Source organism: Zalophus californianus, chromosome X (genome assembly GCF_009762305.2).
Source record: "Zalophus californianus isolate mZalCal1 chromosome X, mZalCal1.pri.v2, whole genome shotgun sequence".
Taxonomy (NCBI): Eukaryota; Metazoa; Chordata; class Mammalia; order Carnivora; family Otariidae; genus Zalophus; species Zalophus californianus.
The window spans coordinates 86,185,038-86,202,648 of record NC_045612.1 but is presented as its reverse complement, the minus strand read 5'-3'; the positions used below and the strand labels follow the sequence as shown (position 1 = coordinate 86,202,648).

At 39.9% G+C, this 17,611-nt stretch overlaps 1 protein-coding gene across 1 annotated transcript in view; it reads right to left on the bottom strand.

Moving 5' to 3' along the window:
• The window catches only part of DGKK (diacylglycerol kinase kappa), a 148,380-nt gene that overhangs the window by 90,694 nt on the left and 40,075 nt on the right, over nucleotides 1-17,611 (bottom strand). The window contains exons 2-4 of the mRNA XM_027608850.2: nucleotides 7,088-7,198; nucleotides 5,260-5,340; nucleotides 3,173-3,277 (exon numbers count right to left, since the gene is read on the bottom strand). Of these exons, the coding sequence (XP_027464651.2) occupies nucleotides 3,173-3,277; nucleotides 5,260-5,340; nucleotides 7,088-7,198 (297 nt within the window). The remainder of the gene's footprint in view (nucleotides 1-3,172; nucleotides 3,278-5,259; nucleotides 5,341-7,087; nucleotides 7,199-17,611) is intronic.

Below are 17,611 nucleotides of genomic sequence, written 5' to 3'. Positions count from 1 at the left end.
GTGGGTTTCCATAGTGGTGGTAAGGGCGGTTGGGCTCCTTGGTGGTGAGGGCTGCTTGGTCCTCCTGTTCTCCTTTTCCTCCACAAGGGAAGTCATTGTCAAGAAGGGATTCTTTTGTAAGAAACTTAGTTCCCCATCTTTGGAAGCATTTAAATAAAGGCTGCATGACTTGATCTAAAGATGCTTTAGAATCTAGAACCTGGAGTCTAGATGACTTTTAAGGTCTATTCCTATTCCTATAGTCAAAGGATTCATGACAATTCATTAGAAAGAGCTAACCTTTTAATCTAGTCTTCTAAGCAGCTCTTTATTTCCAATTTTCTTCTTCCTATTCTTTCTTTAAGTCTCCCAGGCTCAAACCTTTTATCTGTTTATAACTCCTCTCTTTCCTTTGCTTCTTTCAAATATTTAGATTATCCCCACCTCCATCTCAGTATCCACTATTTGTCCGCCCTTTCTATCTTCATTTTGGAGTTTAACTTTGTCTTGTCTGAATTAATCTCTAGCTTCCTCTATGATCTTCTGGCCTCCAGTTTTTCCCTCATCTAATCCATCTTCTATTTCTAAAGTATCCCTTTGATAAACTCTCTTTCTTTTCCAATCCATCTTTAAACTGAACTTTGATATATTGCAATTCTTCACCACTCTTTATCCTGGCATCGATAGTCCTCTACCATCAGGCTCAGGCAACCTCTCCAGACATTTCTTAAACTAACTTTCCCAAACTCTTCTGGTCAAATGGAGTTCCTCTTTTACTGTATTACAAAAGTTTCTCTTTTTCTGTTACTCAGCTTTTACTTACATTAACTCCCTTGTTTAGGACTTCCCCCTACCTGTCCTAATAAATTCCCTGTCACCAATAAAATCCTATTCATCTTTCAAGGTCAGTCTCAAACCTATCCTCTATTAACTCTTCCCAGAGAACTCCATTCCATACTTTTCTCTCCTGAACTCTTATACCACTTTACTGTCTGTTTCATTTATCTGGCAATCAATCATGCACTGTTTTGTAACATGTCTGAAAACTATTATTTATCTCAAATACTGTCATTTAACTGTTTCTTTGTGTATACCTTGTCTTCCCAAAACTACCTAAAAAGCTCACTGGGGTCAGGAGCCAAAGCCACACCTTCTTTTCAACTCTCTATGGAAGAGAACTGGGGGCCTAATAAGGGCTTATTCCTTAATGTGTACTGCCTATTTTCTAGTAGGTTATCCAATTACTTTATAGTGACTTTAATAAACCACTAAGTCCATAATTAATCTTCCTTCACCCTATATCAGGCATTGGTGGTGACAGAGAATAGAAGAGACCATTAGAGATTAGGTACATATGAGAGAAAGCATATTTGACTCTTTAAGACTCATGCAAGATGAATTGCTAAGATGCTCATGCTGAGACATTTTAAGATCAGCTAAAAGTGTTCCTTAATAGATTTAGGTCCCTGGAGCAGCTTCACAGAGGTTATGATTGCAACCTGAAACATGATTCTTCTAAGAGAGTAAACAGGCAGATCATTTTTTTCCTTTCTAGTTTATGCTAGGTAGTCAATTCTTGATGTTTAATTCAGTTGAATCGGGAATGGCACATCAATGCTCTGATGGTTTTCTCTGGAAGCTTTTGCATTTCTAAACTAATAATTGAAATTAAAAATATCCTATGTAAAATTTTATGCCAAATTGAAAGTGTGTCTTTCATGAGAAGTGCTCCAGCTTGGATAGAGATAAACCAAGGGAAGGAATGGAATTGGCCCATAGGGATGATAATGGAAGAGGAGCATGGAAATCACAACTTCTTGTAGCTACCACTAATGCTGTGCCATAGCGGGCTTAATGGGAGTGGAGGGGAGGAATGGGATGAGTTTCTCTATTAGGAAAGGAAGAAGAAAACAACAAAGGATTAAAATGATGAGAGCACTTCATGTAAAGACCATCATCAGATTCTAAGCAAGAATCTCTCATTTATGCATAGACAATGTAGGCCTGGGAGAGGCCTTACTGATATGTGGAAAGATACCTAAGCCTCAGTTCGGTCAGCCTGTCATGTATTCATAGTCCATGAGTAGCAGAGTATATAGCTATGAAAATAAGTGGTCAAAAGCCTGAGAAGTCCTAGAGAAATGAGAACACATGGTTTTTTCCATGGCATTGTTTTTGCTTATAAAACCCATCATTACCACTCCTCTATCCCAAATGCCTATAATAATCCTCTACCCTTTGCTAGTTATTTAAAATATCAGCTTCTTTTTAAGGGTAGATTCATCTTCCCCTTTATCTCCAAGACCTGCACAGCAGAACTTTGCTTTAGGATGAACCATGTATCATTCTCTTTCTAAACCCTGGCTCCATGATTACCCTCAGATTCATTTATTCATTCAACAAATATTTATTGCACCTCTACTATGTGCCAGACACTGATATAAGAAATCAAATGACAAAAATCCTTCCCCTCTTGAAGCTTACGTAACTTCTAATATGGTGGGTCTTTAGAAGAGTTGATTGAGGGCATAGCCCAGAGTTTGAATGGTGTACCATTTGTTGCAGGGACCAGTGGCTTGGGGTTTGTTATTACTAAGAAGAAGAACTCTGCTAAGCTTTGGAGAGGACTGCTCCTTGCTCTTCCTTCTACATTTCTTTTGTGGTGCACAGTGAACAGAAAGGCAAAATGACATAGTGTCATTTAGAGTCACATAGCCTGGGTCCAAATCCTGCCTTTGCTACTGAGTGGTTATTTCATTGCTACTGAGTAGTTGTTTCATCTTTGTTTCTTTCTCCTTTGTGAGCCTCAGTTTCGTTAGCTGTTACTATAGTCACTTAGCAGACCCAGGTCAAAACTGCTGATTGCAGATTTGCTAACATAAGAACATCTAAGTTAGCTGCTCACATACATCTTGAGTGTCTCATCCATTGGGCATACAGTGACATCTACATATCAAGTGGATTGTACAGAATTATCCAAACCACATACTTACCAAGGTCAAGTCTGAGTGAATTACTTTTTTTTTTATAAATAGTTCTAAACAGGTTTCCTAATGATATCCATCTGTAATTCCTGATCACATGGTCTCTACTTCCATCTTATTATTTCTCTGTTTGAAATGTGGCTTAACTAATGCAATCAATTAAATGTTTACTTCTGAAAGTTGTGTGAATTCTCTACTATTTCCCTTACCTTACGAATTTCTCCCTGTTGGACAGTTTTTATGACATTAATCCATTCTTCCATGTCTTTCCGGTTGGGTGCAGCCAGGGTAACTTTTCGTTGTGGTGTGATCACCTAAACAAAAAGTCACATTATTAGCTGGTTCACATTCCACAACTTTGCCCCCAAATATAGCCCGTGAACTCTCCAAAGACTAGACAGGTCTACCAAGCTACTTCTTAAGTGTAAGGCAGAAATTCCCAGAGCCACTTAAATGTAAGACAGAAATTCTCAAATACCTACCCAAAATAATAATGATAATAGTAATAAATAACATTTTAGTGGCATTTACCATGTGCCAGGCACTGCTCTATTCCACTTTATGTATATTATTTCAATCTTCATCATGACCCCATGAGATGGGCATTATTATTTTTCTCATTTCATATTAAGGAAAGCCAAGGCAAAGGGGGTTTAATGACCTGCCCTAGGGCCACCTAGCAGGTAGAAAGCTGAGCCAGGATTAAAATCTAGATTCTTTGACTCCAGAATACATGTTCTTAAACACTAAGCCATGTACCATCTATTACTACAGTGAGGTTGCCTGAAATTCCTACTCACTTACTGCTGCTTTGTCTAGTTAAAAATGGTAAAAGGGTATATGCTTCAGCGGGGTCTGCCTCTTTCTGTTTGAGGGGAGAGTTAAAATAGTGAAGAGTCTAAAAATCCAGTTTCTTTCTTGCTTATAGTCAAGGACAACCTGAAGAGAACTTTACCATTGTGTCTCTTAATCCTGGTTGGTGTATGAACCCTGGCAGGAATAATGAGAAAGCCATGTTGAGGGTCTAGCAGAGGTAGGCCATGGTCAGGACTTGGTCTTTTCCCAGAAGGCAGGAGGGACACAGATGGCTATAGCATCAGTGACTGCTTCAATGGCCCTACTTGCCTTTACTACCAGCCCCCCAAATCTTGGAACTAGAGCTCACTACACCAGCAAACAATTTCCTTCTCCTTCTGCATGTAGCATAGCATGATTCTGTGATAGATGGGAATAGAATCTAGTGGGAATTATGATAACAGCCACACCTTTGGTCCAAACCCATTCTTGTGTGGGGCTGATCAATGGTGCCTCTATGTTTTAAGTAGGCTAAGGGGCGTCTTAGTCCTTGGTATTTCTCCTCTAGAATAAAGATGAAAAACATTAGCCTATATGCTCATCACCCAAAGGCTGAGATTTTTGCGACTCGGTCAACAGAACTCTCAACCTTACCCTAGGTCAGTGTGATGTAATGAGAGAGAGAAATGATAGTAGGGTCTCCCCTCTTATATCCTACTGCTTTCCTTTCGAAAGAGAATGGAATGCGGACCAGCCACAGAAGTGGGGTATTGGGCCTGTAGCTCTTTAGTCTGCTAAGTATCACCCTCCTGAAGAGGAACCTTAGTCTCCATAACCCACTGAGACTGGGAGAAGACAGTTCTAGAAGGAGGTGGGTAGGAGAATTCTTGAGCCAATGGACTTGCTATTTTTCAGTGAGCTTTGTGGTCTGGATTCACTTAAATAAGCAAAGACATGTGACATTTCAGCAGTGCCAAACCCTTGAATGCATCCTTTGAAAATCTTCTGCTTTCTTTGAGGTGCTTTCATCAGTAATCTCAGCATAAGGTAGCTTTCATTTTGGATTTAGGTTCTTATCTACTTCATCAAAGGAGAGAGTGTCATGTAGCTTGATTATCTTAATATGTTCTACAGCATATTAGCAGTCTTTTGAAAACCTCCCAATGATAACTCTTCTAAATCAACTTCACCAGGAGGATTGATTTTTTGTAATACTCATTCTCCCCACCACCCAGAAATCGTTCAGCTTTATATCAGGCTGGTAATAGAGAATAAGGAACATCACTTTTTCCTCTCTATCAGTGGGCTGGTAGAAAATGTTTACATGAATAATCTTCAGCACTCATTTGCATTACTACTTTAAGTGGATTTCCATACACACTTTGGGATCAAAGGAGGCTTGGGAAACCTGAACTCTGAAGAGGCAACACATGGGTATGGCAACCCCTCTACCCAGCTAGCTCACACCCCTACCTATTCAGTCATTTCCAATATTACTTACACAAAAACTATGGCAAAGATTTCTACAGCTGCTTTCTGCCAAGGCGACCTGAGACAGATCAATTGTTTCAAAGCGTGCAAACTGGAAAGAGATAAGAGGAAGAAGGAAAAAAAAATCTGGTTAATAATGTCAAGAGATACTAAAAGGTAAACACACACACACACACACACACACACACACACACACACACACACACATACTAATAGACATTTTTGGCAGTCATGAGCCAATCATTTGTTTGACTTGAGTGCTAGGATTTATTTAGCATCATGATTTTTGTTGATATATCGTGTGACATACAAAAACCAAACCAAACTAAAACAAAACACAACTCTTCCTAAAACTATTATGTGGATTTACAGGAAGGCTTAGGTGGTTCAGAAATATTCAAAACTAAGGGTTTATGCTAGAGAAGATAATGGGATATGGTCTAGCTAAGGGCCTACTGGAGCAGATAGGAGTTATTAGCTCCTATTTTATCATCTGGCAGCCTTTGACTTTGTTGCTAGTCCTATCCAGTTTGAAGCCTGTGTCTCCTTATACGTTGGCTATAATAGCTAACATCCAGTCAACAGCAAGAAAAGCAGTACTATGAATACAGATAGGGCTGGCTTCACTGGTATGTAGCCTGTGCATTCATACAAGGCCCTATGTTCAGAAGGGCCCTGCACTTGGTTTAATGCTCTGCTGTTACAATCTTGAAATTTTTAATAATTTCATCTTTGAACTGTTTTGGAAATGAAGTCCAATGGGACAATCACTCATGAACATAAGCAGAGGAGATATGCACAATCTGCATGTCCGCCCCATGTCTTGTCACTCCATTTAGATTCATGGTGCCCATGAGCATAGAATTCCAGTGGACCCATGACGTGTGGGACTTCAACAAGACTCAAAGCAAGTACAAGGTAAGCATGTTACATCTATGACTGAGTAAGTAAGGGAGCTTATAGCCCTGAGAATCCACACTTTCTGTAGGAACTAGAACTTGCCTCAAACAGAGAAAAAGGCAATGGTGTTCTAAGAAATATGAACAAGCAAGGCACCCTATTGTGTTCTTTCTTATGTTACTTCCCTATATTCCTTATATTCTCTAATTATATGTTAGCCAATAATTTATGCTGAAAATGATAACACTGAAGGAAAGGGAAAGATAGGGCAACCCATATTTCCTTTTCTTTTCAGTCAGGGTGTCAGTAGAATGTATAAGTATCAAGATGTGGAATAAAAACAGTTGAGCTGGTGTTGTATACTGGTGAGAACAAAATATATATGTGTGTATGAGCTACTAAATACAAATTATGTAATTTTGGTGGGTTTTCATATGAGCTAAATGCTTTTATATTTGCTTTTAAAACTGGCATTGTATAATATACAGATGAATATAATATAATATACAGATTTTTTCTTAGAATGACATTAAACAACAAATAAAAGATGCCATGACTAATCATTGCATTATATTTTAATATATTTAATGACATTTTTTCCTTGCTTTTTAAATAAGGGACCCTGTATTTTCATTTTGTACTGGGCACCACAAATTGTGTAGTTGGTTCTGATGTAGAAGCTAATTGAGGAATCTATAAAAGGTAAGGGAAAGAGGAGAGGGAAGGGAGAGAAAAGTGTCCCTCATTTGGCCCAAAAGGACAAGTTAAAGGAAAAATAGAAGATCTCAACTTCTACCTTGATGTTTGCCAACATGTCTTTACCGATTGGCCTATTTCCCCTCACAAACATTTCCTGGCATCCCCACCCACTCACCCAATGACAAGATTATATAGATATTCTATAGAATAAATATTCTATATATCATATATTTTCTTACTGCGGGATGGTGTGCAAAACAGAGCCTTTGTCCTCGAACCAGAAAATATCTAAGCTTCCATCTCTTGAAGGAATTACAGTTCTTCAGCAGAGGTCCTTCCTTCAGTATTTTCTGAAAGATAAAAGCATAATGTTGAATAATTAGATGAATTTCCAAGATCATATCACTTGTTCTCTCAGTGAAGAATATCAGGTATCTGGAAGGCTCTATCTCTGTCACATATGTGAGAAATAGCCTGAGAGGCAGACAAAAATACAAGGAAGTTAGTTCAGTCAGAAAAGGAATTGGTTACCCTTGGAAAACACCTTCAGGATGATATAGGCTCTAAATTCCTTAGGATATTTGGCCCAAGAACCATGGAGAACATCTCCACTGGCGGTAGGGGATGGGGAAGAGGGACATGAACACAAAAATATAAAAACAACATTTCTAGGAGAGGATAAGTAATAGGGGAAAACGCTGAGTTCAGCAACAGCAGATATTCAGGAAAGCTCCAGGTTGTAGCTCTAGACCATTCCTATCAGTTTTAGAATGTTCCTTTTAGAATATTAAGTTGGATCACATCCCTTCCTGGCTCACGAGACCCTAATAGCTTCGTAACGTTTTCAGAACCAAATCCAAAGTCTTTACTATGACCTTCAAGGGATTTATTATCTGGTGAGAAAGAAAAACAAGTACCAAAAAGGAACTACCTTCTGATTATTTTCTTTATGTATCTCATAGTCTGGTCACTTTTTCACTTACTTATTGAACTGACTGACTCTAACCAAGCATAGAATCTATTTACTATTTTTACCTTGAGTAAGTTCTCAGTTACATTTATAGGATACAAACCAACATACAAGATTGCCATTTGGGAGAAATATTCACATCCACAAAGCTGGAACTAAACCCATACTGAATGGACAAAGAGCCAGACTTAGTTTAAGTCACCAAATCAAGGCTCTACCATGAATTCCATCCATAATCTAAATTAGAATTCACCACTGAGTGGTTGTGGAAGTGTTTTGTTTGGCCTACCTAGTGTTTTTCAGTTTTTACTTAGTTGATAATATTTAAAAGAAGATTTCATAGAGAGATTCAAGTTTCCTGTTTCTTAAAAAAACAACAACAGAAAATCTGGTAACAGTGTGAACCTCTATTTTCACATGGCAACAATCTGCTGGAACAGAGTAGCAGATGCTCCCTTCAGATTGGGGTGCCTGACTCCAGCAGGCATTTGAGCTTGGGACCCCGATCTAAGCAGTCCTTTGCTACTCCCGTTCTCCCAAATGTACACACATCTATTACAATCTCTGTTCAATTCTCTAATCAATAAGATAGTACTAATAGAACCTCTGTAAGTCAATTGTAAAGTCGGTTCATGAGGAAAGTTTATCTGAGTCCTCTTGATAATTTATGGGAGTTTCAAGGTTATTGTAATACCCTTGAGATGCTTACAAAAGAATGGTGGGAAAGAGTCAAGACAAAGTGAACAGTAAGATCTTGTGGGAAGGGAAAAACTGGCAGGGAGAGTGAGAAATTTTATTTAAATTTTTGAAACTGAGTCATCAATGAGAAAACAACTCTTCTAAGCATTGCAATTACACCAGTCTTTCTCTGGTCTGGTGGCCTATAGTACATACTCTCCATGATGGTATTTAATTTTCTCTATCCTAACTTCCTCACCTCTATGCCATATATTCTTCTACACTAAGTCTTCATGATACCTAAGCAGTCATATTATCCCTTTCTGCTAAAGACTAAAGTTCAAAATTTTAACTGCTCCAACCATTGAAACCATGGCCATTATTTCTGCTCCTTTCTCAAGTTATTCTACTCCGTTGATTATTAAATGCTTCTCATACTGTTCTTAGTTTTGTCATATACAGTGTCCCCTGTAATAGCTTATTTTACAGTTTTTGGGTGGATATTTTCCCCTTCCCTACATTTTCAGTTTAAAGCTTCCCTTTACTTCTTTAAAGCCTCCCTTAACTTCAACATTCTTCTTACTGCCGCTGCCATACCTAGCTCTCTTCTCTTTCTGTTCCTTTCAGGCGTGGCATGATGGGATGAGGTAGTAATGAGAAATGAGGAGGGGGATTTTTTCCTCCAGAAGAGTCCATAACTCTGGGCTTTCTGCCCTTCAGGAAATGCTCAGACCCCGGTGATTTGAAATATTGAAATAAGTAGAATTCAGCCTCTTCTCCCCAGCTGCTTCCTTCTATCAACTCTTAGTAATGATCACTCTTTGATTCCCCTTCCTGGTACTAAAGAAATGTTCTCTTTTCTTCTCTTACCTGCGCCTTGCTAATTAATGACATCCTGTTATCCATCCCAAGGACACAGTGAACCAATCAATTAATTAATCTATTAATCTGAGGACACAGCAAGTCATCAAAACCTTCATTTCTCATTCCATGAACCTAGCATTTGTCATAGTCAAGAAAAAGGAAAAAAAAGACTTTGTGGTGCATGTATCATTGAATGGAGTGCTTCATTCATATTTTCTGAGCTTCTACTATGGACTCCACCCTTGGCAGGGCCCTTTGGGGTAGCTGAAGAAATTGCAGGCACATTCCCTGCCTCAAAGATGAGGATAGTGGGAGTAGAGGAGGAGGGACTGATAATTCATGTAGAGAAACACAAAGTTATGTGAGCTCAGAGAATTATTTGAAAGAGCCTTGGAGGCTTCATGCTTATTGCTCTAAATGTTTGCCTTCTGATTCAAATGAGGGGTTCCACCAAGACAGTGGCTATCTTCTCATATATCCTGTCATTGGGTACACCAGCCAAATCACAATTATCCCCTCTCTGTCCCATAATATTAAACTGGTCACTTTGAATGCACAGTTTTAAGTACAGGGCTATCTAGTCATTATCCATAGAAGGCTGGTTGGTAACAAAAGGCTCATCAAGACCTAGTAGGGCAACTGGAGAGACCAAGATCAGTTGCCACTAAATTCTAGGTGATTATTATGATTGAATGCTGACCAGTGTTACCAGCTCATTCCATTTTTCAAGACAAGCTGGCAATACGAGCTAAAATCTATGTGAAGTTTTGTAACATTGAAATACTAGCAACTAACTCATTTTTCTAAAAAAAAATTTTTGAGTGCCAAACAAAACATGTATGCAGGCCAAAGTCCACCTACAGCAACCAGTCTGCAATTTCTGAACTATAACTATTGTCACTTTCTCTAGAGGACAAAGTGAATTAAGTGGTGGGTATTTTTAGTGTCAGAGGAGATTGCAGTGTATGAATTTAGAATCTGTGTGTAAGGATCCTGCATATGAGATATATACTACCATGTTGGGAGCAGATAAATGTTGATGTGATTTATGTATAGTAGGTATGAAGGTTAGAAAGCCATATAAGAGTTTCTTAAGTTCTAAACACAGACTCTATATCATCAACTCTGAACTACAAATATCAAAATCTCTGTTGGAAAAAGGTAAAGTTCCTATAGTTCTTTTCTTTTGAACTCTGTCCACCTTTGGGAGAAACTTACCTACTAACCCAATCCCCCTGTTTTTAAATAAACCACTTTTTATTTAAAACTCAATAAGCAGCCCCAGTTTTAACAAGCAGAAGCTAAAAATCACTCAATCAATGGGTTGCCTCAAGTCAATAAAATATGTGCATGCAAACAAACGTTTACCTGCTTAAGGCCACTAAACCTAACACGGATGTGAGACAAAAATTGGAAGACACACAAACATGCATACACACACCCTGCAAAGGGAGGCTTTGGAAGAAGAGCCCTTGTATCCCATGAGAGGATTTGCACAGTGTTTCCCAGTTCCTGGCTGCTTGCAGATAACATCATCTCATTACCTTCCACCACAACCATGCAGTGGTACCTCCAATTTCCAGAAGGTAAATCTGAGGCTTGGATGTTTTCTGTTACTTTGCTTGAGGAACCACAATTACAAAATGCTGGTGGGCTCTATGCTCTTTCCACTACTCTGCCCATGACAAGAAAACAAGGAGTGACTGATTAATTAGTATGCACACCACAGAGTGAACACACTAATCTCCAAACTTTGTCCTGAAAGACAAGACCATAGATACCTAAGATTAAAAGCTGTTCTATGAACAGCTCTGAATATTCAGTACTAAAACTGTTAATAAGCTTCCCTCTAAGAGGCAAATGGTAATCCATAGTGGGAAAGAACTCCTGTGTTTTTTTTTTTTTAAGTGACTGTCCAGGATTGACTAGAAAAGTGATGAGAATTCACATGTATACAGCACTTTCAATTGAAAAGTGCTTTTACTTTTGTTATTGAATCCTCTCAGCAGCTCTTTGAAGTAAGTATTGAAGGCATATAACTCAATTCTGCCCTATGAAAGATAACCTGAACTTCAATTTAATTGGCTTGTCAATATATTTTTATTTCTAAGACATTATCGAGGTGCTTGAAATTTTTCTTCTCAAATAAGATTGTCAATGTTTGTTTTGCATTTCTGAGATTTTGCAGTGTCTTGGGGCGAAAATATTTGTCAGAAGAACGCATCTCTTATGTTATTATGAAAGGTAATGAGGAATAGGATTCTATATGTGAAATTTTCTTGGTGGCCACATTTACAGGCATACAACTATTTCATAAAATGGAGCACACCCGTAATCCTTTTGGTCCAAGCTGCCACACTTCTGTGGCAATGTTTTGATGCTGTGGATAGGAAGGAGTTAGGAAGGGTCATAGGATCCTTGTACATGCTGAAATGTCATGTGACACACCTGATGCTTCTTAAACCAGAACATACTGCAGGCAAGCCTCCTACTCCTTCCTGCCAGTTCTATCTGACATTAAAACTGAAACACTGCAGTGTCTACTCTTAAACTTTCAAGGTTGCCTGTTTTGTAGTAGGAGTGAGTGTGGTGTTGAGTTCAATTACTGCAGAGATGGATCAGCTTCATTCAGATCCAAGAACGCAGGACCTACCAAAGTGTAGGTAATTCAGGTTCACACAAAATGTCTTTGCCTAAACTGTAGCAGCCCTTGCAGAGGAAGCTAGAGCTTTGGAAAGCTCTGCTTCAGTTTCCTTTCGGGTCTTCTTTGATAAGCCAATCTCCATTATTTCCAGAAATTCTTGCATCCTGGCCCAAATGATCTCTGTCCCTGATGCTCTACAACTCAGCATGTACAAATTAATTGCCAGTAGTGAGGGTAAGCATTTCCCTTGCCCATATTTATTAAATATCTTCTATAAAATATCTCAACAGGGTCTATAAAGCAGCCCAATTTCCTATATATAATTAACACCTGCCAAATCCCCAAAGCTGTGACTATCTGCTACGTCTGTTTTTCTGTGGCTCAGTGGGTTTTTGATGGGTGAGGTTTTAGGTTTCTTTTTTACTCTTTCCTAGCAAAAGGAGCTCTTATTACATAGCCAAATTGAATTCCACCCCCAACCCATCAAAGAGTAGGCAAGCATCATGACATGTACCACTACCTGTTATTAGCTGGCTGCTCTTCTGTTTTACTTTCTCATGCTGCTCTTGGGAGGGAGGTGGATCAAGTTGAGGGATGAGTAGTTCATCACTCTTCAAGTGAGAACTGGACTCCTACTATGAGCACAGCTGGGGAAGCCAGGTTCCTGCCCATGGCTCCTTCAGCCTAAAAATCTGGAACATCTCTTCTCTTTGCTTTGGGGGCGGAGGTGATGGGAAGAAAGCCATTTCCCAAAATGGCCTGCCAAAGTTGATTCAGAGCAACAATGTTTGATTTGGTTAAAATGCAACTCTGGGTGCTTTAGGCTTTAAACAAGGCCAGACCTGCTGTTTCACTGAAAGCTTTACATTCCCCAGGGTCCTTTTGACATGGCAGGAGTCAGACAGACTGGCTCCAGCATTTACTAGCTGTGTGACCTTGGGCAAATCACTTAACCTCTCTGAGCCTCTAACAAGACAAAGAAATTGTCTTGTTAGATGAGGATATCTCACAGAACATTTGCCTGCCATTCTATAAGTGTGAGTCTCTTCTGGACTGTGGAGGCAGGGGCTTGTGCCACAGTTTCTTTCATCCCACTAATGGGAGCTTTCCCCTTGGCACTAGCAACCCTGGCTGCTAAGGGCTGCAGCAGAAGAATGCAAAGGTGACCAATTGTCCCAGTTTCCCCAGGACTGTCAGTGCTAAACCCAGGAGAGTCATGGGAAAACCAAGATCTGTTGGTCACCCTTACACTGAAGAGTCAGATCTTTCTACGGCTCAGGTCCGCAAAGACTATAACTGCAAATCCCTCCCGCTACTTCCTGTGCTAAGGAAGAACTATAGATGATCATCCATGTCCCTCTTCTCTATTAGTGAAAATGATGCTACATTTTTTTCTGAGTAGGTAAAAACATATCATTCAAAAGATATTTTATACACATGCACAAACATACATACAGGTATTATTTTGCCTTCATGTACGCAGTGTTTTGTGTCTCACTTTCTATGCCTAATTTATCATGGAGTCCTTTCAGTATTGGTACATACTGAGCTACCTCATTTCTTTTTACAACTGCATAGCATTCCACTGTATGGATATAATGTGATTTACTTAAACAGTCCCCCCTACTGGTGGAAGTGGTTTAAAATCTTATTCTATTACAAACAACACTGCAGTGACTTTCTGTATATCCATGTCATTTTGCACTGGTGTGATTACGTTGATAAGACAAATACCAAGGGCCAGTAACTTTAAAACTAGTCTACTGGGACCATAAAGCCTAAACACATGTGTCTTCCCAAATCTCTCTGCTCTCTCTCCCTTTCCTTTTTCTATTATTGGAGTTTCCTAGGAAGGGTAAGGACTACTAATTGCTTGGGGGTTGGGGAGGAGGTGAGTAATTTGGACCCAGGCTGACAAAGTACAGAAAACAGTAACCTGGCTCTTAATAATTGCCCTGGGACCAGCAGCAACCAGGAAGGGGCATGAGCTTAGCTGAGTCCTCCCAGACCTACACAGAGATTTGAGTGCTGGTTTTGCTGCATTGAACTCTGCAGACTTGAACATGCTCTTTCCCTGCTATAAGGGACCAGTAACTTAGCTGTGGGTGGGGATATGAAGATGGGGTCTATATAGTTCAAAGTCTGTGCTCTTGCCACAAAACTGCCTTTTAACTTTCAGAGCTAACCTTGACCTTAGCAATGACTAATCTTCTCCCTCATCACCCTGTTAGAAATGATGAAAATAAATCCCTCAGAGGGACTGTACTTACCCAAGTCAAACAGAAAATTAGTGGCAGGACCAGGACTGGGGCTTCAGGCCACTGTATTTTAGTGGTGGGGGGAATCTTCATTGACTCTTTAGTGGGACTGAAGGTGCCTTATAACCACAGCCATTGAGTTTGCTCCGTATTGGAAGTGCCTCCTGGAACATGTGCATAGTTTCGGGGGCTGTAGCAGGATAGCATGGAAAGGGATGCCAGGAGACCAGCAGGAAGATAGCTTGACTCTGAGAGTTGGATTAAGAGGAAGGGTTGGGTCAGAGCTTTGGAAGTTTGGGGAGAAAAGTGGCTTAGGTCTTCCTCTGCAAATAGAGGGATGACTAAAGTTGTCAACCAGAGAAAAGAGGATTGTTTTTGAGCCTTGGGAGAACGAAAAGCTTAGAAGCAGGAAATCCAGCGAAAGGAATGGTGTAAGTGGGAGCTTAGTGGAAGACTTCTGTTGCTACAGCACAGTTGCTAATGGTTAGAAAAGGAAGTTAAGTGGTCACACAAGGTCCTTAAATGAAAGATATCAGAGAATTTTGGACCCTGGTCTTTAAGTTAACAAAGATCACAGAGACCAGGGCACCAATTATCTAGTGCCACCAACTTATAAGGAATGACTGCTTCCAACTGCCTTATTCCCCACCCTTTCACCTGACCATCAGCTACCAAAGATGGATATGTTCTTCTGTGGGTGTTTCTTCTTGGGGACAGTCCCCCTGCTGCTTCCAGCTCTGGGATACCACCACCAAGCCACATGATATCCTAACCACCTCCTATGAGACCAGTAGTTCCTGTTCTGACTCTGGTGATGACCTCATTGAAGCAGCCAGGGCAGTGATTTCTTCTCTGAGTTTCTCTTCAACAACTCCCCTCCAAAGGAAGAGAGTTGTTTTTGGCTGACAATGGCCTGCTATTAGCCCTTGGTTTACATGCATTATTTCATTTAATGCCCATAGTAACAGTCCTGTAAGGGAGGTGGAGAAGTTGAGGTTTAGAGAGGTTAAGTGACTAGTTCAAGTCATAGTAACCCGGGTCTGTCTGACATTACTGCCTGTCCTTTCCAAATACCATGCATCTACAAGATGGTCACCATGTCCTGGCTTGGGTGTCAGGTCTAACCTGAGAATCATTTTAGTCCACTTCTTCACCCAATAGGGGCCACTATTTCACCCAATAGGAAAAGCCATGGGCTGGTAATGTCTGCAGATTTCCCACTAGTTTAGCTGGAGTAGACCATGTACTGCAAATGATTCACAAATGGGGAGAAAAAAATCACAATCCTTTGGAGCATTGCCCGAAATACCGTAATTCCAAATTTTGCATATTTTTTCACAATATCTGATACTTTATTTTTAAATAGAAAGGAACTATTACTATAGAAAGCGTTATATATAACCAAATCAACAAAACAAACCTATGACTGACAAAAAAGATGGAAACATCATTGTGAAAATATTTACTATACAAAATCTTATCTCAATAGCTACTACTTGGCAAAAATATTAAATTAACATCCATATTATTATTACAATTAATATTGTTAAAAGCAACTTGTGTCAACAATACTTCAATTTTTTGTCTTTAAAGTTTTTATTGTTATGTTAATCACCATACATTACATCATTAGTTTTTGATGTAGTGTTCCATGATTCATTGTTTGTACATAACACCCAGTGCTCCATGCAGAACGTGCCCTCTTTGATACCCATCACCAGGCTAACCCATACCCCCACCCCCTCCCCTCTAGAACCCTCAGTTTGTTTTTCAGAGTCCATCGTCTCTCATGGTTCGTCTCCCCCTCTGATTTCCACCCCTTCATTCTTCCCCTCCTGCTATCTTCTTTTTTTTTCTTAACATATATTGCATTATTTGTTTCAGAGGTACAGATCCGTGATTCAACAGTCTTGCACAATTCACCGCACTCACCATAGCACATACCCTCCCCAATGTCTATCACCCAGCCACCCCATCCCACCCACCCCACCCCCACTCCAGCAACCCTCAGTTTGTTTCCTGAGATTAAGAATTCCTCATATCAGTGAGGTCATATGATACATGTCTTGCTCTGATTGACTTTTTTCACTCAGCATAACACCCTCCAGTTCCATCCATGTCGTTGCAAATGGCAAGATCTCATTCCTTTTGATGGCTGCATAATATTCCAATGTATATATACCACTTCTTCTTTATCCATTCATCTGTCAATGGACATCTTGGCTCTTTCCACAGTTCAGCTATTGTGGACATTGCTGCTATAAACATCGGGGTGCACGTACCCCTTCAGATCCCTGTATTTGTATCTTTGGGGTAAATACCCAGTAGTGCAATTGCTGGGTCCTATGGTAACTCTATTTTCAACTTTCTGAGGAACCTCCATACTGTTTCCCCGAGTGGTTGCACCAACTTGCATTCCCACCAACAGTGTAGGAGGGTTCCCCTTTCTCCACATCCCTGCCAACATCTGTCGTTTCCTGACTTATTAATTTTAGCCATTCTGACTGGTGTGAGGTGGTATCTCATTGAGGTTTGGATTTGGATTTCCCTGATGCTGAGCGATGTTGAACACTTTTTCATGTGTCTGTTGGCCGTTTGGATGTCTTCTTTGGAAAAATGTCTGTTCATGTCTTCTGCCCATTTCTTGATTGGATTATTTGTTCTTTGGGTGTTGAGTTTGATAAGTTCTTTATCGATTTTGGATACTAGCCCTTTATCTGATATGTCATTTGCAAATATCTTCTCCCATTCTGTCGGTTGTCTTTTGGTTTTGTGGACTGTTTCTTTTGCTGTGTAAAAGCTTTTTATCTTGAGGAAATCCCAATAGTTCATTTTTGCCCTTGCTTCCCTTGCCTTTGGCAATGTTTCTAGGAAGAAGTTGCTGCGGCTGAGGTCGAAGTGGTTGCTACCTGTGTTCTCCTTTAGGATTTTGATGGACTCCTGTCTCACGTTTAGGTCTTTCAACCATTTTGAGTCTACTTTTGTGTGTGGTGTAAGGAAATGGTCCAGTTTCATTCTTCTGCATGTGGCTGTCCAATTTTCCCAACACCATTTGTTGAAGAGACTGTCTTTTTTCCATTGGACATTCTTTTCTGCTTTGTCAAAGATGAGTTGACCATAGAGTTGAGGGTCCATTTCTGGGCTCTCTATTCTGTTCCATTGATCTATGTGTCTGTTTTTGTGCCAGTACCATACTGTCTTGATGATGACAGCTTTGTAATAGAGCTGGAAGTCCGGAATTGTGATGCCGCCAGCTTTGCTTTTCTTTTTCAACATTCCTCTGGCTATTTGGGGTCTTTTCTGGTTCCATACAAATTTTAGGATAATTTGTTCTATTTCTTTGAAAAAA